The sequence below is a fragment of the Bombus pascuorum genome, chromosome 10, assembly GCF_905332965.1.
Source record: "Bombus pascuorum chromosome 10, iyBomPasc1.1, whole genome shotgun sequence".
Classification (NCBI taxonomy): domain Eukaryota; kingdom Metazoa; phylum Arthropoda; class Insecta; order Hymenoptera; family Apidae; genus Bombus; species Bombus pascuorum.
Genome location: NC_083497.1, coordinates 7,885,807 through 7,912,074, shown reverse-complemented (window position 1 = coordinate 7,912,074; position 26,268 = coordinate 7,885,807). Strand labels below are relative to the sequence as shown.

The 26,268-nt window shown below is 39.2% G+C and overlaps 2 protein-coding genes across 12 annotated transcripts in view; one reads left to right on the top strand and one right to left on the bottom strand.

Annotated features, from left to right (window-relative positions):
- Positions 1 to 23,207, bottom strand: part of LOC132911317 (protein abrupt) — a 68,932-nt gene extending 45,725 nt beyond the window's left edge. For 4 of the 5 annotated variants that reach the window (XR_009658962.1, XR_009658961.1, XM_060967913.1 and 1 more), the window contains exons 1-3: positions 22,737 to 23,207; positions 1,933 to 2,332; positions 511 to 1,366 (exon numbers count right to left, since the gene is read on the bottom strand). Coding sequence is in view for 3 of the 5 variants with exons in the window: in XM_060967913.1 (XP_060823896.1) it covers positions 511 to 717 (207 nt within the window). In the remaining 2 variants the exon portion in view is untranslated. Of the gene's footprint in view, positions 1 to 510; positions 1,367 to 1,932; positions 2,333 to 22,736 lie in introns of those variants that run through there. The other variant, XM_060967911.1, reaches the window with a different exon arrangement.
- A 2,575-nt stretch (positions 23,208 to 25,782) lies between these two features.
- Positions 25,783 to 26,268, top strand: part of LOC132911318 (voltage-dependent L-type calcium channel subunit beta-2) — an 88,122-nt gene continuing 87,636 nt past the window's right edge. For 2 of the 7 annotated variants that reach the window (XR_009658963.1, XM_060967916.1), the window contains exon 1: positions 25,788 to 26,083. The gene's annotated coding sequence lies outside the window, so the exon portion shown is untranslated. Of the gene's footprint in view, positions 26,084 to 26,268 lie in introns of all 7 variants that reach the window. The other 5 variants (XR_009658964.1, XM_060967919.1, XM_060967918.1 and 2 more) reach the window with 5 other exon arrangements.

Below are 26,268 nucleotides of genomic sequence, written 5' to 3'. Positions count from 1 at the left end.
ATTCCTATCTAAATACGCCGCCGTTCAAAGTAACTGGACACTTTGATCGATTTGTAATAACGGTATGCGAATTTACAAATGAAACAAAGTTTACAAGTGAATGATGAATTACTAGCTAGAGACTATAAAAACGTAGCAATAATATATTTTGCCATTTACTACATACTTCTGCATGTACGTAATATTTAAATATCAATGATTGCGTAAACAACGAAAGCAATTTTTCAATCGGCCTTATAAGACTTCTTTTGATATAACTTATAACACGAAAATTACAAAATCTGAAGATAAATAGTTTGACGAATAACGAAATAGTTCTACAAGCTTTGATAATTACACGCACCGATTTTATTATCGCCTATAAAAGTAAACAAATATCCAGATACTTGTGAACAGCATGTGTATTTCATTTAGAATTTAAGAATAAGAAAAAAAAGAAGAAAGGAAGAAATCGTTTGTTTGTAACAGAAAGAAGAAAAAAAAGAGAAATTTGAAGAGAGAAGCACTGACCTTGAGGAGCCGCCGGAAGTAAGGACTGCACGCAGAGAGGACGACCTTGTGCGCGGTGAAGCTGCTACTGTCGCATGCCAGGGTCACATCCACAAAATCCTCCTCGTCCCTCAGATGACGAAATGAACTGAGGATGCTCGAGTGGAAGTCGTTCCACCTGAGTGAGTACTGTTGCTCGCCGCTCGACGAGGACGAAGAGGCCGCCATGGCGTCCGTCCCCTCGGGACCCACGGCCGAGGGCACCAGAGGTGCTATCGTGCTCACTCTGGCACCCCACGAGGACACCTTCACTTCACCCTCTCGTCGCGTTTCACCACGCACCCCTCTATTCTTTATCGGCGCCCTTCTGCTTCTTCCACACACCACCCACAGGGACAGTCGTCGGCTGTCCTTGTGCAATTACGTTAATCAAACGCGAGCAATTCTACGATTTAGGGATCTCCACTCGAGGTTAAACGAGATCACTGTTTTCTTCTGTGCTCTTTCGGTCAGTTAGCTTTGACCCTCTTTATCAAACGTCCTCGAATGAAATTCTTTGGTAGCCGCGTCCCCTTCTATGGTTGTTTGTTTAATTTTTTGTTTGACCTACACGAACTTTTTCCTTTGTTTTATTTTATTTCGTTTTGTTTCGTTTAGCTTTCTTTTGTTGTTTGATAAACAAGATGTAAGTTTTATTACTGACAGAAAACGTCGATGAAATAGTCGAATGGTGTTGTTGTGGAAGCTGTTAGGTGTAATGAAATGTCGAGTATACAGGCACGATGGATCTCATAGTAACGACATCGTGATAGCGACGGGAGGATGTTATCCGTCGCTGCTGCTGCGAAGTGACGAGACAATGAGCCCACGATCGCTTCTGAAAACAACGTGGCGTCTATTGTGAATGCTTGATCCTTGCCATGTGACGCGCTCTATCGGCCATTTTTTGAATATCGATCGATAAATGCCAGAAGATTCATTTTGTATATTAAATTTAGCTCGCTGGGAAATTTCCATTTTTTTCGCTTTAAATGCTACCTCCTGAACTATCGTTTGAAACGAGATGGCGACTGAAGACCATTAAATACTAGATTTCTATAAAAAACCGTCACAAAAGTGATGCGAATTTGCAGAAGAAATCTATAACAGGATATTTCTACCCAAAATTGTGTCGCCTTTCTACACTAGTTGAAACAATCAGAGGATCGTTTCCCACGTCACATTGATTTTTATACCCACTTGTTGTATCTGCGATTGTCTTTAAAGTTAATTTCTATCACAATATCACACAAATAAGCTTCTATTCTCTTGCCTGATGCAATAATGATCCTTCATAATAGAGATCCTCTAATTATTCCGAGTATCTACAAATGTATTTGCTAAATCTTACTGTTTCTCTTTATCTTAGAAAAGAGGAAACATAGAAATTGAAAAATGAAGTACCTTATCTTATATTTGATAAGTTCGACGATCTGCAACGTTTCTTCCTTTTTTCACTCCCTTCTCCAATAAGCTCCTCCCCTCCTCTCCAACTCGAAATACGACGTGTATAACTTTTTCCCGTTTAAGAAGTCCTTGCGCCCTCTGCCCAGCCACGACTTGATCGACGCGTCATTCCGACATTCGTTGTCGAGAAGCGCGACGACACATCTGTAAGTACTCCCTCGCCCTGGATGCTAAACGCTTGATTATCGTCTACCAGATCACCTGATTCCCGTGAAACATTCGTGTCCTTGCTTATCATGCCCCTTCGCCTCCGCTGTCACTGTTTTTGGTCGTCTTGTATCTGCAAGCGTCTGTTTCCTCCACCTCCGCCTATTTAGCTACCTTGATCTCTCCAATTCTACAAAATACATCAAACGAAACTCTGGTTAACGTACAGTTCAATATAAAATTAGTCGGAGCAGCTACGAACAAGAGGATAAATTAATCGAGCAACAATTTCGCTCGTTTATTTATTCCTCGCACACTTGAGAAAACGCAGTGCCTCGATTCGAGAAGATTATTAATATTCAGTCAGTCCAGGTTCTATGAACGAAGTTAGTATATACATGAAGGAATTATAGATTAGCTATTGCCAATCGAGCATAAGAAGAAATAACAACAAATCATCGTAAGATCGGTTCCAAAGCTCCAGTTGCATTTTATTCAGAATGACCAATAAAGAAACGATAAAGCGTAATTCCATTACTGAACAAGCAGTGACTAATCGTAATTTTCCCAATGCACGTACAGCATTATGCTGGTCAGCTTCGAGAAACTGTTCCTTGTCATACGTCCCTATAGTACGATGTATTATCAGCAGAATATCATTGAAAGGTTACTTTCGTTGTCACAAACGTTGTACTTGCAGATCAATTTTGCGCGTTCCTTTTTTTTTTTTTTTTTTTTTTTTTGTACAGAGAATGGTTGCTTTTTCTCTCGTTTTATCGTGCTCTTCTCGTTGTCGATCGAAACGATAAGTGGATACTCCTGCATCTGTCTGACAGAATGAATGGACGGCAAAAGAATTCGAGAGCATCGTATCCGGTTCCTTTCGACACATCAACGTGTCGCATACGCTTTGCACGCATACGAGGCTTGTCAATTCTTTTGTACATTGTATCACGAAGCATCTCTTCAACTGAGCTGATACCATCGCGATTTTCCACCACCGAATAATTTATCAGTCCAGTAACAAACTGTCGATCCGACAGGCGTATACAGATTTCTCCTGAAATCTCCCCTGTTGTCCGTCAAAATTATATGTAACCTTAAAACCTTCAGATGATTATCGGGAATAAATTTACGAAGGTATGAAAGATAAATAATAAGAACGAAGACGAGATTAAGTAAAAAAATAAATAAATAAAAAGAAATAATTGTCGAATATCAAATTTGTATTGATTTTGTAAATATAGAAACGTTATAATCGAACTCCATTTTTTACAAAGTTAACGATTTCCCATTATCCGGGTAAATGACTGATATCCAACGTATCAACGAACAACCTCCTCGAATAGAATATTAATAACAAAGGTAAAAGAAAATTGAGACCGCTGTAATATCGCAAAATGATAACGTGACTATCGGTGATATTTACGATTCCGTGAATTTACTTTATAACAGGCTCGACAAATATTAGAAAACGGCCGAGATATGTGCCAGATATCGACCGACATAATGGAACAACAACCAAACGACCAAACTCCATAATTACTTTTCCACCTTTAATTACAAAAAAAGAATACGATTTCACTGACAGAGATTCGATTACTCGTATCGCTGTAAGATTAACGCTCTATAAACAGTCCAAGCAGTGGAATTGTATGTATTTTTCGAGTCCGACGCCGATCTCTTTTAAATTACAGAAGCGTGTAGCAAGTGTGCCAGCGCTGATCAGAAACATTCGAAGATACGAATTACGAGGATCACAAAGAAATCAAAGCTCGATCTGTGGCTGCAACGGTTTCAGGAAATCAAATAAAATATACGACTCGGTTGAAATACTTTCTAAACGATTGGGAACACGCAGAATCGTACAGCGCGGTATTCGCGTAATTTTTATCCGCTAATAGCCCCTCGGTTAGAATTCCGTTTCTCGAGGCGGATTTCAGAGGCGTGTACGCGCCGTTGAATCTGGAAATAAATGTGGAAAGGAAAAAAAAAAAGAAAAAGAAAAAACGAGACCGATGCAATTCAGGCTGCAAACGATAAGTAAGCAACGCGACAGGAATCAAAAACGTAAGTACATACGCCTTCGAGCACTCGCGCATTATGAAACTAACATAATGACCAGAGGATTTCGCAAGCACATACCTAGAAAGCGTTACGAGGCGTGGAGTACGCGAGCTCTGCGTTATCTCAATTACGATATTGATATTAAATACGCATTTTCCTACGAGCCGTGCAGATTGCCACCCCGAGCACGGATTCGAAACTATTTAAGCGGACCAGCTGATCGACGTATAAGGTGTGTTGGAATTTTATAATTCGTTCGAGAAGACTTTAACGAAAACATCGACTAATTGCATTTGTCATAACATATTAGTAAAAATAATGTGAATGTAACGTAGTTGGAATTTACCAGTGAAAACGTTCAATCTTGATACGTTCCTTAAATCATTTTCGAAGATTCGTGTTTTCCTATCCGTAGAAAATTTTCAAAGTTTGAGAAAAATAGTCGAGGCTGAGATCAATATTTACGTCGAGAATCAATGGCAAAGCTCCAGATTCTAATAACATTGTAATTTGCATTGATTTTGTATGATTTATAATAATTAAAAATATTTCGTTATGTTAAAGTAGTATCCATATAGTTTTTAGTTCGATACTAAGCATTCGTTTGTTGCGCGTTGCTTTTGTTTTGAATATTGGGAAAAAACTCGAAATTAATACACAATAACGTACCACATTACTCTAGATCATGCAACGCGTGTTGATACACTAAAATTTCGTACGATATAGTCCTACTAGTATCTATAGCGCATAGTATTATATGCTATTAATAACTACGCGGGTTACACTTGCCGAGATATTTTTAAAAGAGTAAGCTAACGAGGTTTCGTACAAAACGAATGGAAGAAAATTTCTTAGAATTAAATGTAACATAAAACCGATGCAAATGATGTACTATGAGTAATACGATGGAAAATTACAAAGGAAATACCGATTAGTCTTATTCGAAGGAGCTCGTTCAATCACTTCAATTACCTCTTTAAACAAACCGACTCTGTTCATGTTTGTTTTCATGAGCGAAGCGATAAATTTCTGCATCTTTAATTTCGACTTAGTACATTTTGATTTCTTTAATAAAATACTCATGATGTTATATAACTTTTGTAAATTTATCAGTACTTACATTGCAGAAAAATGATATCCAATAGCTAAAATTGTTTTTTTACGAATACTTAATTTCCATGCATCATTTTTCATAATATCGATTCTACACTGCTGTGTTTCTAGAATGCATTATTATTAATAATGCGGTGGGTATCGAAATTTTCATTTTTAACATCGACCCAAAACGCTCGATAAGATAAAATTACGCGTAACATACGAACGATATAAGTCACATATTCACCACGAGCAGTAATGGAAAATTCGAAATCCTCGCTGATGTTATTTGAAGAAACTACTTCGACCATCTCAATTAACACCTTTAAATCAGAAACGATTCTCGGGCTTCTTCGTACGAACGTTTACGAACTCCGCACGAGTATTGAAATTTTTATCTTCATCGTCCATTTCAAAATACTCGATGTCTTTGGATCAGATGTTTCGCGCGTGCGAAATCGCGCGCTGCGTTCCACGTGTGCGTCATCCGACATATTCCATTATATCGTATGAATGAATCGCGCGTCCCTGAATACATTTCAACCGATCGATCGGGTTCGTCTGGTGTTGGCGCTTAAGCCGTTCCCTCCTCGCTTCGCGCTGTTACACGATTCTGCAAACGGTGTAAAAGCCTTGTGCGGCTTTGCTGAAAATTCCGCCGCGTTTCCAACGCGGTAAATATTGAATGAGATAATTAAGGGCCCAGATGTTCGATTCGCGGACTCCAAACGAACACGTTAATTACTCGTCTTCGATCGATCGAAGTTCGAGAGTTGGAGCCAAAGCCAGCCGAGTGGCAGGACCATTTTGTAATTCAGAATGCGCGCAGACAAAAGGAGACTTATTTTGACGTAAAAACACGTCGATCTGCATACGTCTGACGCAGTAATGATTTATGAAGCTACTGACACGAGATCGACCGACTGAACCCGTCTCGACAGACAGAGACTTGAAACTCGGCATCATTAGCGGTCGTTACTTAGCGCCCGCGGCTGGAATACTTCGATCTTTTTATGATACATCCGCGGTTACCGGATCCAGACCGTTGCCTGTTTTAATTAGAAGAAACGAATCATAATCATCGGTATATACGTCCGGTTTCACAAATATTCGCGCTCTGTGACGTTTTGAAACTTTCCAGGCACAGAATGATGGTTTTGCTGGAGGAAGAGACATCTATAGAAATACAACAGTAGTCATAGATGAGTATCTATTGGGTTGGCAACTAAGTGATTGCGGATTTTGTCATTAGGTGGTAATGACCACTTATACTTACTTATCATTTCATTAGTGACGCTATTTAACTTATTTGTAGAAATTTTTAATTCCTACAAATAATCAAGATAATTCAAGTTTTGAATTAAAGTACATAAAAGATTCTTTTTTTTTTTTTTCATAAGTAAAAGAGCATTCTGAAACATCGAGTAAAAAATGAAAATCTAGTGAAATATCTTTCAAAGAAAAACAGCATTAATATCGTATTAAAACATGTCAATACAAAGCGTTAAACTTTCACCACCGTTACGCACAGTCGTTGTTATACACCGCAACGTCTTTTTGTCTCTTTATTTCTCGTTTGGTTTATTTCTTCTCTTTTTTATCTAAAGTGTTTGCACGGACAAGACGCGATACGCGCGGGCGATAAATCAAAAGATACAACGTTTAAATATTTTATTCGCGGAGAGAAAAAAATTTCGCCGAACCGAATCAAGGACGTCGGGCGCGTAACTTCCTCGAAACCGCGGTTCGTTTTATTATTCCACGGGGCGATCGTAAAGCTCATTGCAGTGCGGCGCAACGCGTTTATAATCGCGAGTCAACAACGCCTATCGCATTACTTGCTGCGACCACGCACAGTGCTTTTTCAATACTTTATTACATTTCTCGTTGCCACGCACGAGAGCACGCCTCCTCCCTCGCGAGTTTCCGCGAATTTTTTTTTAACTCATCGATAAAGGAAGAATATTTTTCTACGTTATTATCCTGTTCCTTCGGTGATCTTGATTATATGCGACGAGGATGCAATTAAAAATCTCGTCTTGTTTTATGTCGCCGACAAGTTACGATTTTTAAATTGAAAAACTTCTAGACACGTATTGTTTCTGCGTTAACGTATGCAAATGCGACGTGAAATTGCGAACTGTTTGCAACACCTTTGGATCATTTGCATGTGCAGTCGATTTAATGCGATGCAGTGTAATTGCAAGTCAATAAACCTTATCGCGTTACTGTTTATGGAATATCCTTTTTTTCTTCCCGAGTTTTTTTCTTTTTTTTTTTTTGAGTTATTCCTTTTCGAATGTTTGAAATATGTTATAAGATCCTTAAAATGGTATCAGCTTCGATCACTTATACAATTCCAAAAGACAAATTGAATCTTTTTAATTATCTATTTCTTTTAGATATATATATATAGTAGATTAAAAATTGAATACTGTTGAGTAATGTTCGATATTCAGATGTCGTACTGTAATATGATTGTAATATGATTGATGTAATTTAATTATTAACGCAGGCATCTGGAAAGATATCTCCATTTGTATCGATACATAATTTTTACCATATTTACGCCAGTACAATCTAATTAATTTCGAAATTAATTGCTTGAAAGATATCAAACCCATATGTGCCGTTTAATTATTCTTCAGCTTAAATATGCCATCAAAAGATACAGTATATTCAAAATTCACATCCTTGAGTATACGAATTCATTTGACAAATAGATTCAAGTTGCCATAGTCACATATACGTGTATTATTTTTCCCAAAAAGATAAAAAAACAAGTCTCTCTTCCCGGTCCCAACGAACGATTTCAAAACAAAACAAATCGGTGAAAAGACAAAAAAAAAAAAAAAAGAAGAAGACAACAGATAACAAACTTAAGATACACAGTTTTCTTACACTTACCTAAATTTAATCGACGGAACGTAAGATAAGGAATGCGCGGCGGCAGTAGATAATTCCAGTCACCGATCAGACACGATCGTTCGCGTAAACAACTCGTGGTATTGCAACTTTTCCCTGATAATCCTCAAAGAGAACAATAACAATGATTCTACCTTTCCTAACTCAAGGTGGTCAAGAGAAGTGCACCACTCCCATTAACACGACCAGCGCGTGAACGCAAATTGAATTCGAAAAAGTGTTGAACGTCGATGATTTGCATATGCGTTGAATTTCGCGCAACGCAGTAGGCGGGCGGCAATATTTCGCGCGTGCAACGTAATTACGCCGAACGAAGACGAGGGTCACTGAGTGTAATAATTGAATGACGATTGCCCGGATAGCATAATAATCAGCCCATCGCCAACCAAAATGACTTTCACCACGCGCCGAACTCCATGGCGACGCGACGCCTGAAACACGGGGCGTGTACTCCTCGGTTAATGTTCAAACCAGCGTGTACACGAACCGAAACCCGCCATTTAGCCAGCTCGATGACACTTTCTTCTCCTGGCGAACCTTGTACTTTCTACATGTACAACCATTTTGCGTCGCAAAATTACTTTCGCCTGTCAGTTTGGAAACGCGACGAATATATTAGACTTCTCTTTTCGAGAGCGAAACTATGTCGTTCTGCTTGGTAATTACGCTTAATTCGAAGATATCGAAGGGGAGAAATTTAACACGCAGTGGTCCTTAACCTTTTAACAGTCAGATTTCTTTTCAATTTTGTATCCGAGCACGAACCGAGTGAGATTTCTTACGCCTTCTTGCAAACATTGTACAGTGTTTTCAATGTTCACAATGGTGTACGAAATACTTTTATCAAGATAAAGAAAAAAAAGCGAAAGATGGAATATAAGGTAAATCATATCGCATTCAATTTCAAATTTTCCATCCAAGAATGTGCAAAGCTTTATACATAAATTCATACTTGTAAATATCGTAATACATTTTCTACATTGTCAATGTATATACAAGGTATACAATATATTTTTACCATTATGAAGAAAGAATAGCGAAGCTTTTTTTACCGAAATAAAGAGATAGATCATTTTGCTTTGGATATTAATATTCAGTATATACATATAGCAAAACGACATCCTCCATGTAAGGTACAATTTCGATTCACAAAGATCAATGAATAACGCAATAAGATAGACAAGCGAGCATTAAAAAGTTGATCATACGCGTGTTTTTCTAATTTCCTGTTCACCGTGGACTTTTCCACACTTGCGCCGCAAATTAGAGATTGCGTGATCATACTTATCAGCAGACTTCCATCCACTCAAAGAGTCGCGGCGGTTCATACTATATCTACCTGACTGTGTCGTATTTACAGGTATTTCTTTGATCGTTCTCTACGAAACGCCAGGTTGACGACCCTTTGATAACCAAGCGTGTTCTCGTAGCGATCGTGGATTTCGAACCATCCAAGTAGGAAGCATTTAGCAATCGACGCGTTAATGAGATCTTCGTACCGAAAGCTCTGTGCGTCTTCGTCGTACAAATTGACCATATTTCTATCTCTCTTCTTTACAAAGTTAACGTTTGATGGTTATTTAGTTCTTGGAATACCAACATGACGAAAGAAACTCGTCAACGATAAATGAAACACAAAATTCCAAACGAAATAATCACAAAATAGATACAGTGACTCACGGAAGTATCCGAACACTTAAAGAAGCCTCTCGTGAATTTATTATCTGTGCTACACGAAATATTTTGATATTTATTAACATTGGGATTGGGAGACGACTGTCGTAATCACATTGGAAAAATTTGAAAGAAATCTGAAAATGTGTACATGAGCTACAAGATATTTAATGCAAATATATCTTTTGCAAAGGTAACGAAAATATTTAAACAGTCAACTAACTAATATTATAATTGTATTACATAACTATATTATATTAACAAGACCTAGTATTCAATGTAACCATACTTAACATTGATTATATGTTTAAGGTAGCTATTTGTGACGTAGACTAATTTTATACTAAATATTACTGTTTGTAGTAAATATCTCGTAACATGTATATACATTTTTAGACCCGTTTCAAATTTCACCAATATAATCCAGAGATCCAGAATAAATATTTTGTGGAATATAAATTTATTTTTACTTAAGAAATGAAGACCAAATTACAGTAAATCTTAAAGAAGCTCCTCAAAGAATAAAATGTTCAAAAATATTAAGCTCTACTTGTTCTGATTACGAATAATCACAATAAAAGATTACAATTTTTTGCCATTACAGGTAATCATTAGCGATGATGGGTATTTTATTTTGGTTACGAATAATCATTCTAAATGACGGGAATTGAATTTTGATTATTAGTAAGCATTATCAATGGCCCGAATTTTATTTTGGCTACCGATAACTAATATCGACCACGAACATTTTATCCGATTAAATTCGATTTGCGAATTGTCATTTTACATTACTGACAATTAGCATAGCAATACGAGCGCTACTAAAAATTTTGCACAATATCTTTTAGTTTATTCTTTGTTTCATATATTTTCATACTCTTTTATCTTTTTTCACTCAATAAAATATGCATAAGTTTCACAGTCCATATTTTTATGTCAATAAATATGGACTGATTATAAGTAATGTTAACGACTGTCAATAGTCAAATATAACCAAAAAATAGTTTTGCCATCGATAATAGTTAGCGGTAATCAACATAAAATTCGAGTCGTCAATAATGGTTACTCGTAACCAAAAAAATTCCTGTCATTTATATTGGTTACTGTTAACCAAAATTAGATTTCTGCCATCGATAATGGTTATTCGCAACCAAAGTAAAATTCCCGTCATCGATAATGATCATCACTAATGAAAGAACTTTTGCTCATATATAATGATTATTAGTAACCAAAATACTCATTCTCATACAATAACTTTCAATATTTGTCTTACAATAGTTACGATGTCTGGTATAATCACAGTTGTGTCTTACTATAGCGCTAGTGAAATTTCAAAATGTTTTACAATATACCGATAATAATCTTCTGTGAAATAGCGTTTGAATACTTTCATAGACCACTTTATATCTATATATTTTTCCCTCGAAATAAAGGAAGATTGAATATAGACGTGTTACTATTGGTTTTGCGTACATGTACAAAGACAAAAAAAATATGACGATCATAGAGAGAAGAGGCACGATCGGCATAGAAAAAGCTGGTGATGCAGCACAATGCTCTGTGCGTGTACGTAAATAACGCGAGCGCTGTTATCTCGTCGGCTCCCTGCAATATGGAACGCGTTATCTGCCAGTCGGCTACAGAATATTGCGTTTTTATCGCGAAACCGCGGGATTTGCGTGGCGCGGAGGGGCAATGAGCGGGGACAGATACGGGAGATCGGTAGTAAAGATCGATTACACGTTGCGTCGAACGCATCTACGACGATTTTTCATTCCAGACGAGTGATGATTCGTCGACGCAACGCAATTACGTCGAACAATCCGCCTCTTTTCCTTCTTTCTAACGTGTTGTATATTGTCGAATGTTTAACGATAATTTTTTTTTATCGAGATCGCTAACATGATTGGCCCAAAGACGATATACGAGCGAGATCTTTTTACGTGTAATTAAAATGACGAATGACAATCTGTTTAACTCGGCTGACGAATGCATTTTTTTTTTTTTTTTTTTTTTTTTTTTGGAACGATAATTCGCAGGACTGATAATGCTTTATCTAAATAATCGTTAATACTGTACGCCGTTTATTGTTTGGCAGAGTAAATATCAGGAAATTTATACGAACAATTGATCTCTGATTGGCACAGGTAGAGTCATAAATGTATACGTTACTTCGAAACGAGATATTTTGGAATTAAAAAGTATAAAAAATATTCTGCTTACATATCATTAAAATTACTTGTATAAGCTTATTCTTTTTACATAACACAATACTCTGACCTTGTACGTTTTATGCTATTAAAACACCCAACAAAATCCCTATCTATCCTTTTACTGCATTTTACTTATTTTTACTGTAGTCGTAAAAAGATTTTAACACAATCCGAATATTTAATTCTAGAACGTACTACCAGGAATGAATGCAATTTTATCGAAATAATAAACTCAACATCAGCAAGCAAACGTCGATATCTACGAAATCCATCGCGACAAAAATAATTACATTTCCCCCACCTGATATCGTACGTGTGATCGTTTATCAAACGATTAACGAAGTACGCAGATAAAGTTAGAAGTTGAAACCCCGATCGATTACCTGGCACACTACGACGCAGAGACGATTTATTCATCGCGAGTCTATGTATCGACCATCAAATGTGTTTATATTCGAAAAATTCTTTTTATTCGCTACGCATGAGTAATTTATCGCACTTAGTTCGATTCTCAAGGCCAAGTGACTGGTTAATTTCGTCGGTTAGCCAATTCCCCCATAATCGTTTATTCCTCTAACATCCAAAGCTATTTTTCGTATAACCTTAACATTTCCATTTTTAATTTCACGAAAACAAGACAGAAGGAGAAGACGTAAAGTCTTGTCTTGTGAATAATTGATTATAGTCAAAACATAATACCTACACAATATCCTTATTATTAAAAGTAACTGCGGATATTTATGGATTTATCGTAAAGGCGTAGATATGCATAAAATTTATATACCTAATATGGAAAAATATATGAAATATCCAGAGATATATTTTTATTTCAGAAATTAATAACGTGCGATATTAGATGAAAAGTAAAAAAGTCGTCACCACATGCAATGATTGCAGATAGAATTACGAGAATATAGATATTAAAACGAAATTCACCGGTGATAGCTTTCAGCGATCAATATTTAGAAGCATACAGATTTCCCTGCTGGAAACCAATTTTCACAGACGAAAATTTGTTGTCGCCACACTACATATATGCCGTCAAGCAGTGAACTAAATCGCGATTTAGCCGGTCATTCCTACGACAGTCTATCCGTTTCTCTGCAGCGTAATCTGCTCGTAAAACGTAATCGTTGTCGATTATTAGCCGCACGAGCGATTTTTCCGCGGTGAGAAAAAGCGTGGCAGCGAGGTAACGACCGACCAGAGTAGATAACGTGGTCGCAATATTTATTCACGAGCAGGAAATGCACGCACGTGCCCCACGATAGATCGATCCTAGAGATGGAAGGAACACACTGGCGCGCGCACAAACCCACACAGACGAAGTTTGATAGATCTCAAGACGAGTCGAGAGATTGGCTACGCGTAGCAGGAATGCCGCGAATTTGAGGTGTGGCGTACACTCTCGATCCTTCCACTCTCTTCAGAAAGGATACCTCTTCCTCCTCCGCTTTCCGTGGCCAACCTACTCGCCACTAGTCGTGACTACTATTATGATCAGCCTTTAGATTCATCCGCTACGTCAATCGTGTTCGATATCTCTATCGATCGCGACAGATCAAAAACCGTTATGCCGCTGTCGTGCAAGATCTCAAGGACGGATAGGAAAAAGCTACAAGAGATCCAGAAGCAAGAAAAGCGAATGATTTGTGTTCATCGAGGAGACGGTAAAAAGCGATCGAAGTTTTGTTAAGGCTTCGTGTTCTACAGGTTTTGCTCGACAGTTTCTTGGCTGCCGAGGCTTCGATGGAGAATGGAATTTTCATACTGAAATTTTTCACGAAGATTTACCCAGGATATGTATAAGATTACAGATTTTGCAATTCCTCAGACCTGGCAGAACCAAGTAATTGAAGATTCTATCGGTGGATTGGATATCCAGGTGTATTTGTAGGCTTTATCTTCGTAGCTAGGTATAAAGTTAAATCGATTTCGTTCTATCGACGGGAAGACTAATTGTGGAAAAATATGAGAAATCGTGTATGCATCACGATAAGGAAACAGATAGTTGCCAGTTTGTTATCTGCATTGTATTAGGCGAGAAAATTGCCCCTGATAACGAAATGCTTTGTTCGGCCTACGGAAATAAATCGTTTCTACTTTATTGGGACTAAAAATATATATATTGTCGCTATAATATTGCATTTTTATAACAATTAATTAGATGTACGTGTATTAAGTTTCATATTTTTTGTGATAGATATCTCTACAATTATGAAAATAAAATACCAAACTTGAACAAGAGGTGTGTGCAAATATTTTTGTTGCAACCACTATGTATAATAAATATATATATATTTATAACACGATTATAAAATACAGAATATATCCAAATAGAAAGGACCTTTTAGACAAATGATCATAATTTGGCTATCGGGAGATTTTCTTCGTGGAATTACCCTTATTATACGATGTAAAGAATTAGCATACATCATGGGCGAGGTTCCTACTTCGGAGAATATTCAAAGTAGCGTTGTGCAAAGTAGCATGGCAGGAATGTTTGCAGTCGAAAGGCATCGCGTTCCTAAATATTGAAATGTATTCGCGAGCGGAGAGTAAGAATGCGCGATTTTCTTCGAGAGCTCGGAAGATCTGACGTCACAACTTAAATATTAAAAAGGAATATCCGCCCGGAGGACGAGGAAACGGGACGTACGATGAATGAAACGTTCGTCGAACGTCCTTGATTTTATTTCGCGGCGTGTCGTTTCCTACGCTGGTGGCAGGAATCGATCGGTGAAAGTTTTTGTCGGTTAAATGAAAGTGAAAACAGGATTTTCACGCGGTGGGTGTGCCGCGAGCATACTTCTGCGGATGCATATGGTACGGAGTCGAAGGAAAACCCATAACACTGTTCGGATCGTATTACATGGAGCTCTATTCATCGAAAGTCCTCGAAATGGACAGAACACAGACCATGCGAGAGTGGCAAATGAGAAAATATCCAGAGAATCATGAATGAAGAGGAGGAAGAAGTTCTACGTATGGCATACTCCGGTTACCAGACGAAACGCATCGAGAACGTGAAGTTTTTCATAAAATCGTAAGGAAAGCGTGCAGCTCCCGAGCAAACGTTCCATTTGTGCTCGAAAATAAACACTCTCGTAGACCCTTACATCCTGACCCTTCTTAGAAAACAGACTGATGAGAATTTCTTTACCCTCGTCCGGTTAAACCTATATGTTCTGGACATTTGCACGAATTTCTGTAGATTTGTCGAGTTTCTTAATAAAATGAAATATTTCAAGCTTATAACTATTCGATGTTTAAATTGAATAATCTTGCTGAATATAATTTTTGTTTTATTTCTTTCTTCAATTATTATTCAGTATCAATGACATTGTAAATTAAAAAAATGTTATCTAAAAATCTCCAATTTAGAATCCAAACGACGCCTCATTTTGTCAGCGGATCTTTGATAATATTCGCGTCTATCCGTATATTTTAGAATACTACGTATCTTTGATTGTTTACAGATTATAATATATAGTCTATAGTCTATATTTTGTTATATCGTTTATGCGAAATTATTGAATTCCTATACCTAATACTCGGTGCGTATCATCAGGAAACTGGGTGCTATTATTTTATAGAAAATCATTTTAACTTCGACAAGATGGAACAGCTGAAGTTCTCCCTTTATCAGTAAACTCTTGATAGCTATTCTGAGAAACTAAAAGAATGTATCTGAAATAACCGCTACATGAATTCACAATTTGCTAAGAAAAAAAGAACAGAATCTTAGAATTCGAAAAACCTAAAGAAAAACAGTAAAGTCGAAAGATGATAAAATAAAATACTGCAATTAAAAAATCTTGAAACGAAATCCTAAAAGTCCTATCGTCAAAATCCTATCGCTCAAAAAATATCTCCACTATTTTCATCCCCCTTAAATGATTCCAACGAAAACCAGAAATTCAAAGCACATAACAAAGATACTAAGAAAAGAGGAATCCTATTCGTACGTGTCCCTAGTCTGAGCCAAGGGAGTATCATTGTGCACGGTTACATCCTGTACTTTTTCACGTGGTAGAGGATTAAGGTGGGCGCGCAACGCGCACAGCGCACAGCGCATAGCGCACAAGCGTACACTCGCTCGTCTACCTGGGTTCCGGGCCGGAGCAAATCTTTGGAACCATTAATAATATCGCCGGCGCAATTATCGGGCCAGCTGCTACGTTCCTTGGAGGCCCCTCGAGTCCTCTCAGCAGGTACGTACGTGGCTAGAAGCGGAATATTTCGTCGTATACATGTGTACGTTTTCCGACGCAGGTACGTAACTATGTTCCCTAGAACCCTTAATTTCTGTTATCTCATTGCGGTTCGCCGCTCCCCATTCGTTCTAAAACAATTCGTGGGTCGAGATACCAGTACTGGGACAGAAAAACGAAGCAGACTCTACGGGCAAACTATGTATTACTGTTCCCAGTCAAAGCTAGACACGTATACTGGAATTACGAAGATTACTTTCGAAACCGGTCGATTTTACGACTACCCCGAAAAACGTATACTTCCAACCAGCTAGAACGAAGCTACGACGAAGAAAAGAAATATTTTTTTGTCTGGACCACAGTAACAATAGCTATAGAGAGAGGAAACCATAGAGGACAGAGGCACTGGTGAACATCGACGAAACGCTCGTTCGCTTGTAAAATTTTATACCCGCCCATTATTGGCTTCTATTTTCCAGTAATTATCTTTTTATTGCGTCATTCGATCATCGCACGATCGCCTCTATTTATTAGCCTCTGTTTTACCCCGAACGTACTTTTTTTTTCTTTTTTTTTTTCAATATCGTTCACGAGCATCGTCGAATAAAACGCATCGTTCGATCGACCGGATGTATCGGTTCGAAAATACACTTCCTGCTGTTGCTTTTATATCAAAAGGGGGTTTGGGAAAGAAACTTCTCTTTTGCATCGATTCTCACGCGATCCAACATCCATTACGATCGTACGAAAGAAGACTTCTCAACCTCGGAAACAGAAACAAATCTCGGCAAATGACGACGAACGGTGACAAACGACGAAATTTGCGCTCCAACATCGACAATTGACCATCTCCCAGTGACGAATGTATGTACATCATTTTGCGGCCGCAATCTCGTGCCCGTCAATTCATTAATTAATCGGTGGACAGGCCGCGCGTCGCTCGCTGCGTGCACGCTACCAATTACCGCCACATTGTCGCGCATAAATCATTAGCAGACGTGACGCTTCCATAATTCGGTTAATTTCCACTGTTTTTATTGTGCTTTGCGACCTATATGTGCTATGTGCCAATATTTCCTCGATTTTCTATTCCAAATCTTTCCTTATCTTCATTATCGATACTGAATGCTTTGCAGTAGTGCGAGATTGAAAAATTCGTATAAAAAAGTGTATAATACTCAGGTGATTTATAAATTGATTGCCACGATATTCCAAGTGGTTCTGACGTGTCTGAAATAATTTTTAGTTAAATTAAGAAAACAAGTTCAAAGATTGTGGCAACCGATTTGTACACCACGTCGTATATGGTTTCTTCAAAAATTAGATCGATCAACTGTATAAATTGAGAAGTATCGAAATGTGATGATGTTACAAAAGCTTCTTTCAAATTCACCTTAGGATTTACTATCGCTTATGTATATTACATTCTTTCGATAAATGAACTTTATGGAAATAATTTGTTCCTAGAGAAACGAACAGCAATCCTGCACTTGGGTAATGGAATTAAGAAATTAACAAGAAGTGAAATTGATTAATCGGGGCTTTCGAGAGATTCATTATGTAAATACTACGTACATCTCCTGCTTTATATATTACACAAGCCGTGTATTTATACGTGCGAACTTGTGACTATGCAACCGAGAACATCGCACATGACGATTCCTATCTAACACCATCGACCGTGCAAACGATAAAAATCTATGATTAACGTTCGATCACGCTGGGATCAACGCGTTTACGCGGTATTGAAACAACGTGGTTCGCAGGAAAGATTTATACTATCGTCTGAAATTTTTTAGCGGCGTTTCCCTCGTGTAAACTTTACGGGACGCGTCATTCCTATTTACACGTGATTCTTTATTTCGTGAAGCATGATAACATGGCGAACAGATTACGAGAATTATTATTAGGGAATTCGATGATCGATAATCAAACACGATAAACAAATATTTGAAACCAACCAAACAAAATTCTTTCTTTAACTTTATTTTTTTTCTTCGTATTATTGCGACGAATACGACTGATCGGATTGTAAATTGTACAAAGGGAAGCACGCAGTGGGAGAATACTCAATAAATCGTCCGAAAAAGATACGACCTTCGTGTGCGTGAAACGTTCCCAAACGCGAGGCTCGTGACTCGTGAGTATATACTCGTGCCTATCGCAGCTTATCGAGATGCGTGTGAGTCGGTCATTAATAAAAGGGTCGCAATGCTCACGGTGAAAAGCGAAGAGACGAGGGCCCGTATCGATCAAATAACCATCGGCCGCCATGTGGAAAGACACGGACTCGTGGGATTTCCGTTTCTAACGGGAGACGTGGCGTTAATCAAGCTTGCAAATTCATCGTAAATCGCTGGTAAAAGAGAAAGAATGACATTTAAAAAATCTAAAAACCTATAAGTGATTAAAATTCCCAATTCTTTATACAACTTCAATTTCTAGCGATTGATAATCAATCTTGTATATTCATCGGAAATTGTGGGGAAAAATATATTGAAGAATTAAAAAAAAAAAATGTAGAACGTTTGTAAAGTGAAATTGATCAAATCTTTCTTTCTGTCTGTTTAGAATAGATTTTTAAGAATCTTAACCGTTTTGAGTCCCAGGGGTCTTTGAAACAACAGAGTCGAAAAATCCCGAACAGTGCGATAACGCTTGTTTTAATCGATTGCGAAGAGAAACAAAGCGACGCGATAGCGCTCGTCATATTTGTTATTTCTATGAAATACGTCTATATTATTACATATGCGTACTATTAGTTTATAAATATTTCAAGCTTTGTTCAATAAACATTATTGAGGAGATAAGAATGAAATACAAAATAGCGTCAGTCGTCCGTAGCGTTGAAATGTACTGGTAAACGGTTAATAATGTTAAAGTTTATTACGAAGTAATGATTAGTATAGAAATGTTGTTCGTTTGGGGAAAGATTTTAGTGAAATAATGTGAATGAAAAATTACTCGCTGAGATAATGTATGTGCGTACATTTGTTACGTATCCTACATCCCGTGCGTCCAGGAAGTTTCGTATCGAATTTATCAAAAACACGACGGGAAGCCTGTTATAAGATGATAGGCCAAAAAGAAAGTGAACAACGTTTTACTAACGCTGAAAAAAATTCGTCTAGTAAAAACAATTGTAGCCAAAATCGTCGTTTCCTTCGTGACACGAGATTTCATTTATACGCTGTTCGTTGGAAACTTTAATGAAAAGCCCTGTTTCGAAACTTTAATCGAAAATTTTAATTAAAAAGCATCGTGCAAAATCTTTGCCAAATGAGTTTGACGCGCCAATATTTTATACCTACAGAATATATTATCAAACATGAAACATAAAGGGAAGAAGACTACATTAAATAGTAGAATATTAATAGCAGAATTGTACGGAGTTCTATTTTAAAAACTGAGCTCATGATATTTACAAAACTATATGATATACAGGAGATCGTATTATCAAATATGAAAAATAAAATATAGAAACCTAAGAGAGATCACATGCGATACTGTCAGAATATAATTTCAAAAATTTAATAGATAATCTTGATGGAAGATCAACGCGCCAATATTTAATATCAAATATAAAAAATAAAGAAGGCTAAAAAAAAAAAAATGAAGGTTACGTTAAACTGATCTTTCGGAATAGAATATCAATTTCGTGGCAAAATATTTGCAAAAACGAAATTCCTACGTCAACGGATTCTTAGCAACGACACATGTAATAATAACAAAATCTCGAGGAATATAACGCAGTTGTGGCGATAGTGAACGTTACGTCGCGTCGTTGAGGAAAATTTTCCACGCCATACGAATATTCTGACCTGGCTGCTTTTGATACATTGTCGACGAGTCGCATGGAAAAGGAACGCTGTTACGTCTGGGCTATGCGTTTTAGAACCGTCGCTGCAGCAGTGTGCACGTCACGTGCGTACACGCGAAGGTGCGTTCGTGTGCGTGCTGCACAGCCCGATTTATTGATCACACGCGTCGCACGCAATGTACGACGCGTGTGCCTGCGTGTCGCAACGAACGGCCTACGAACTTTAACAAATTCCGTCTAGGATCCATCATGACATGTGCGTGAAGCCAACTAACATTAGCATAAAACCAAAGGGAGACGAAACTCGACTCAACTAATCGCATTGGGGAACGAAAATTGTTGGATCATTCGATAAATGATCCTCTTCGAAACTAAACTGATCGAATTTACTTTTGATAAATTTCATTTCCCAGTACATGATATTAATGTTCAATTTCTTGAAAAAAAATTACCCGATAGCTCTAATTATAAACGTTATGCAAAATCTTTATAAAACAGGTTCGATCCGAGGATCGATGTTTTTACATATTGACATATGATTTATTATACGTTTGATTATTGCAAAGCGAAAGAAAAAAATAGCGTAAGTAATCGTGGATTACAAGGCATATTTTAAAGATAATGTTTGTAGCATTATCGATGTCTCTAATCTTCAATTAATGGAGGTAGTCAATGTGGCTTCTGAATGGCTGGTATATTGGCTCGATCGTTAATGAATCATTAAAGAAACGATGATTCTATCAAATTTAATAATTATAGATATTGAAGAAGTAACAACATAGAAGATACTTTTTGTTAAAAAATTGTCTCGTATAAATCGTAAAAGAATTTTGGAAAACTTGTGCAATAGACACAGATTCTTAATGATTCAAATAATGGAGATTTAAATATATTTTTACTTAAATAAACACGGATTTAAGGAATTATAAAAATGTTGAATATTTAACAAAGAATTAGCCGAAAACACAAGATTAAACGTTCGACAAGAAAATAGATTGTATCAAATATAGAGCAGAATCGAAGATCATAAAAAATTGTACCCAGACGACCATCGATCCAGGTTCAAACAATCGAATTTATAGATTAATCATTGGTCTAAAAAAAGATGAGCGTACCGTCGAGAGCTCAAATTACGAGTCTAATCAGAGCGGGATCAACGAAAAGGGATTTGAAGAAATCGTAGGCAACATAACACGACTGAGAAGCGGTGGGAGGGGGGTGGCAAACAAATTAACGGACGAACCATTCAAGCGAGACGGTCACGATCGTTGCGATATCGATGAAAAAGACCGAGAACTGGAGGAGCTCATCGCCGTGTATTAGATCGAAACGTGTTTGCCGACCGATAGCTCACACATACGAAGAGAAAAGCCAATGATGCGCGCGGCTACTGTGTTGGTTCGAAACAGCGAGAAATACGAGCTTCGTGACACGTACTGGTGCAATTGCAATTCACGCAACGCAACTCTTTGCAACATGTTTACACGGAGACTACGGATCGTATCGTATCACGAAAGAATTCCCGTGCAATTTTAAACGCGAATTTAAACGGTCTCGATTCGATATCAACTTAACCCGATAGAGAGAAAAAAATGAAACCGCTACGCGATGATGAAGGATTTTCGCGCGTCCTACCAAGCAAGATTGAGTCCACGTAATTTCTATAAAAGCACGACTACGCAGCGAGCACGGACGGCGTAGTTAACGACGTGGGCCGTGGTCGATCGTGCAATTAACTTTAACGAACGGCGGCCTTGCGATTAAACTTAATTAGTATCGCGGTAATAACTCGTTAATAATCAGAGCCGTGTACCACGCCGCGGCCATAACACGCTCGTATTCTTCGTGCACGTGCATACACGTGCGCACAGGACGCGGTTTCGGGGCATGCATGTGTGTTCGTTTCGTTCGTTTTATATATTTACGTGACTACGTGGACCAAACTGAAGGGGAAGGAAGGCACGATGATGCGAGAGATGCTTTAAGGATGAACGTTTCAATCAGCCAGAGAAGCTCCCTCCTCCTCTTTTTTTAACCACGACGACGACGTGGAGGCGTTTATATTAGCGAACCAGCACAATCATCACCAACAATCAACGAATTGCGTGAACGTAAGAAAATCATCACGTAAGAAATTCATTAATTCACTGGCCGTGTTCTTAGTGACACATTTTCCTTGGACGCCAAGCATTTGTTGTGTGGCCAGCGATTATAAAATATCTCGTGCAACGTTTTGGCGTCTTAAAAGACGATGGAACACAAAATCGTAACAACACCAGAGATCCAGGAAGTTTTCGTTTTCGTGCGTTGTTCTGTTTCTCGTTTTCACTTACGGACAAAGACTCGTCGTCGATTGCCAGCAAAACACATCAGACAGCAACCATTGAAGAACTCTAGGCGAGTATAAACAGACAGGGAGAAAACGTTTCGAAGCGTAGAACCGGCACTGACTGAATGATTGACTAGCTGACTGAATAGCCGACTCGTTGACTGGCAGACGCGCGCTTCTGTTGCAAGTCTACACCGGCGAGCCACTGCGTTTCTTCTTCTTCCTTTCGTGTGTGTTTTAGCAGGCTTTCCTCTCACACTCTCGACTGTCCTCCATGTCCTCCGGGGAGGGTACACGTAGCGGCCCTTCCGGCTTTTCCACGACGCTCGTACGTCGACTTGTGACGTACGATCTCTCACGATAAACGTTTAAACTACGGAAGAGATGCCCGAGAGTGGAGTGTCTGTCAAGCTGCGTCTATTTCTCCGGACAAGTAAACAATAAGAACGACGCGGCGCCGACAATGCCGGAGAACAACGAAACCAAGATTCGTCGGTAAAAGAACGAGAAACGGAAAAAAATAATAGAAAAATAGATCGCGGGCCCGAGCCGTGCTCCGTCTTATATCACGGACTGTACTTGATCGACGGAGTTGACGAACAAACGTAAAAACGTGCACTACCGTCTCTCTCTCCCGGTTACGACGAGCGAGGCGGTTAGAAACATCGAGCACGAACCTGATTGCGGGGCGGCGCACCGAATTATGGGCCGCTATACGCTTTCGGCTGCCTCTCGCTCCCTCTCCTCCTTCTACCTCTCTCCTGCTCTCGCCTTTACCTCCCTCTCGTGCTACCTCGTCTTTCAGCCCCACCACACGGCCTGTTGACTTGTCCCCACTATTCCTCGCGTTTAGCTCTCCGTCTCACGCTAGACGATTCGCCCCCACCAGAATAACGCGAACACGCTCCTAGGACGCTCTATACTCCATACTATACAGTCTACATACCTTCCCCTACCAGCGTACATTGTTGGCGCGAGCGGTAGCATTGCCCCTTGCGCCTGTTTCCAAACCTCTCTCGCGCGAGAGCAACGTTGCCACCTTACGGCGTAGCCGCGGGGATGATGGACGTAGAGCTGGCTGCGAGCTAGCGTCGCGCCCGACACTCTCTGACTCGCTCGGTACACACGCGTCACGATACCTAGACCGCTGCTTCCGACCGGAAGACCCGCTATGTGACGCCTCTCGTGTCACCAGACAGACGCTGTCTGACGATCCTTCTCGCGGTTGATCGATGATCGGATAACGCGCTAGAACAAGTAGAAAGGGTTGCATCCCGTGCGGGTACAGATGACTTTCAAAGGGAAAAGTTGACGGGTGTTCACGATGTTCGCCGGAAAAAGGTTTGTTTTCATGGTGGATACAGAACTCTTGAGTTCAGAATTGAGGACCATTGGGTGCGTCCCTTGGATTGGAAGTTCAAAGATTCTTGGTTTCGTTTTCAGTCGATCGCTTTTGCTTGGTTTTTATAAAAATAAGAATCTACACGGAGGACGTATGACTTGGTTTTCCAGAAACGATTACATCATTGTCCTCGTTAAAAATAATGGTGCGTCTTTTAGAAAGTTACGAGTGGAACATTTTTGAATTTTCGTCTTTCTCTTTTAAGCGATCGCAGTACTTGATTTCTAAGAAAATAAGAATCGGCGTAAGAGGTACCATTTAACTTTCAGCGATATAAACAATGGTTTTCCCAAATAATTGTGAAATAACTTTTCTGTCCGAAGGTCTAGAAAATCATGCAAGAACGTGTCATCTTTAAACAGTCACTTAAAACAATTACCGTTGAGAGAGACGTGTTCTGATTCCAGCCACCAGCCTGCAGCACTGTATGGTGCAAGCTCCCATTTATTTAACGTCCCTAGCACTTTGTTTTACGATCAATAACATTCGATTGGGACGTAGCCATTCGTCCAAAGTAAGTGCGTCTTTATCGAAAGCTAGTGGTCATTGGGAGTAAACTTGGAGCGTTATCACTGATAGTCGGTAAGGAGAGCTCCAGAGTGAAATCACGGATGAAATCGCGAGGAGGGTGGCTATCCTCGCGCAGAAAACTGTAGACCGCTTCTTCTTTTGCGAGCTACTTTCTCCCATAACACTTCTTTTACCCTCCGTCAGATGTCGGGATGTTCGACGAGCACTTGAGGGTGGTTTCATCCCCCTGTCGCGTGGAACGCCACGAGCTTCAAATACCACGGCCAGATGAGATCGAGTCAAACTTCGTATCTTGTTAACATCGATTATTTATGAACATGTAGATACGCATAGAACATATGGTCTGTTTAACTAATTATAATGGTCGGTAATTATACCAGTTTTCAGCCAGCTTAAGCCCGCAGTATTAAGCGTAAGTTAATAACGTGTGATTAAATGAAAGCGTTGCTCTTAATGACTGCTTCATGGTAAACAGCTTAACGACGCGTCGTCATTTCAAAACCGACCGTGTGCAACGAGAGACCGTCGCGATAACGAGTCAGCGTCTAATGATAAGCGACACATTCTTAATACAATTTATTCCAATCGCTCCGTTTTACGCTACTCGACAACCCTGAACCGGAAACGTTGCTACAGAACCGATGTAGGTTCGTTAATTCATCACGGGGTGCTGGTGGAATCTACCGCAATACGGTTATCCACTGATAAACTATAGTTGGAAAAGTCTGTGAATCGTATTTGCAATTTAGATGATAAAAGGAGTGAAGGAAACATCGTTGAATTTAAATGGAACTGCGGGAGATATTGGAGATATTCTTTCCCTTGTTTTCTATTTTATCGTCAACTATTTTCCTTTAAATAAACCTACAAGCTTTATACATAAATATTAACAAAAATATTTTAGAGGGCTTTCAATATAAAATTTATCAATTCTATCGCAGTATCTTCATACATGATAATATTCAGCTACACAACTATCAGACGTTACTGTTGCAATGAATGCGTTTAAGCAAGGTCATCCCTTGACACCTAGATTCTCTCCCAGCAGATCACCAGCCTACCTCATCGAACTCCCTCTTTCCGTCTCAGTACCCACTAAAAAACATTCTTCTCTTTCATCCAACAGTCCAATCAAGACTCCTTTATCTTTGGTGCAGCGAAGAAAAAAGAAACGATCTTGGAACGGAAACGCAACCACGTGTCTCGCAACCCTCACATCAGTCGAGAAAGGCGCGTGTTGACGCGCCGCAGCGTAGCTCGCGTGCGCTAGCGCATGCGATCGATACTCTAGACCGCCGGGGTTTTCGCGTCCCCGCGTAACGTCACGATACAAGAGCCGAGCGAGACCGACTAAGGACGAGGCCGACCGAGACCGGCCGAGGTAGCGCGAGCCGCGGTAGCAGCAGCCGTCGACGCGAGCACGGCCCAACCGTCACCGTCATTTCGACGTCGTGGACACTTTCTTGCCGCCGGATCGTCCACGCGGAAATTCGTTCTCGTCGCGGACTAGCCTTGTTCTATTTTAGCTTGTACCAGGCATTGTACGCGTCTTGAGCCGATCCTGCTTCCGGTAGAACGTGAGCCGCGCGCGAAAAGTGATCCCCAGTGGTGTGTTCGCCTTTTAACTGGAAAGGTAGCGATACGAAGACTCCGGGTCGGACAGCCGATCGAGTAAGTTTCAGGGGATGTTTTGGCCCCGTGATTTTCTTGACTTTTTATATGGTGTTCTGTCTGTATCCTCGTGCCTTTTGGACTATGGCTTGTAACACAGAATGGATTGGCAAACGTTCTTCATTATCTCATTTATAGAATCAAATTATCTGGAAAAATAACGCTACAATACCGTTACGATACAC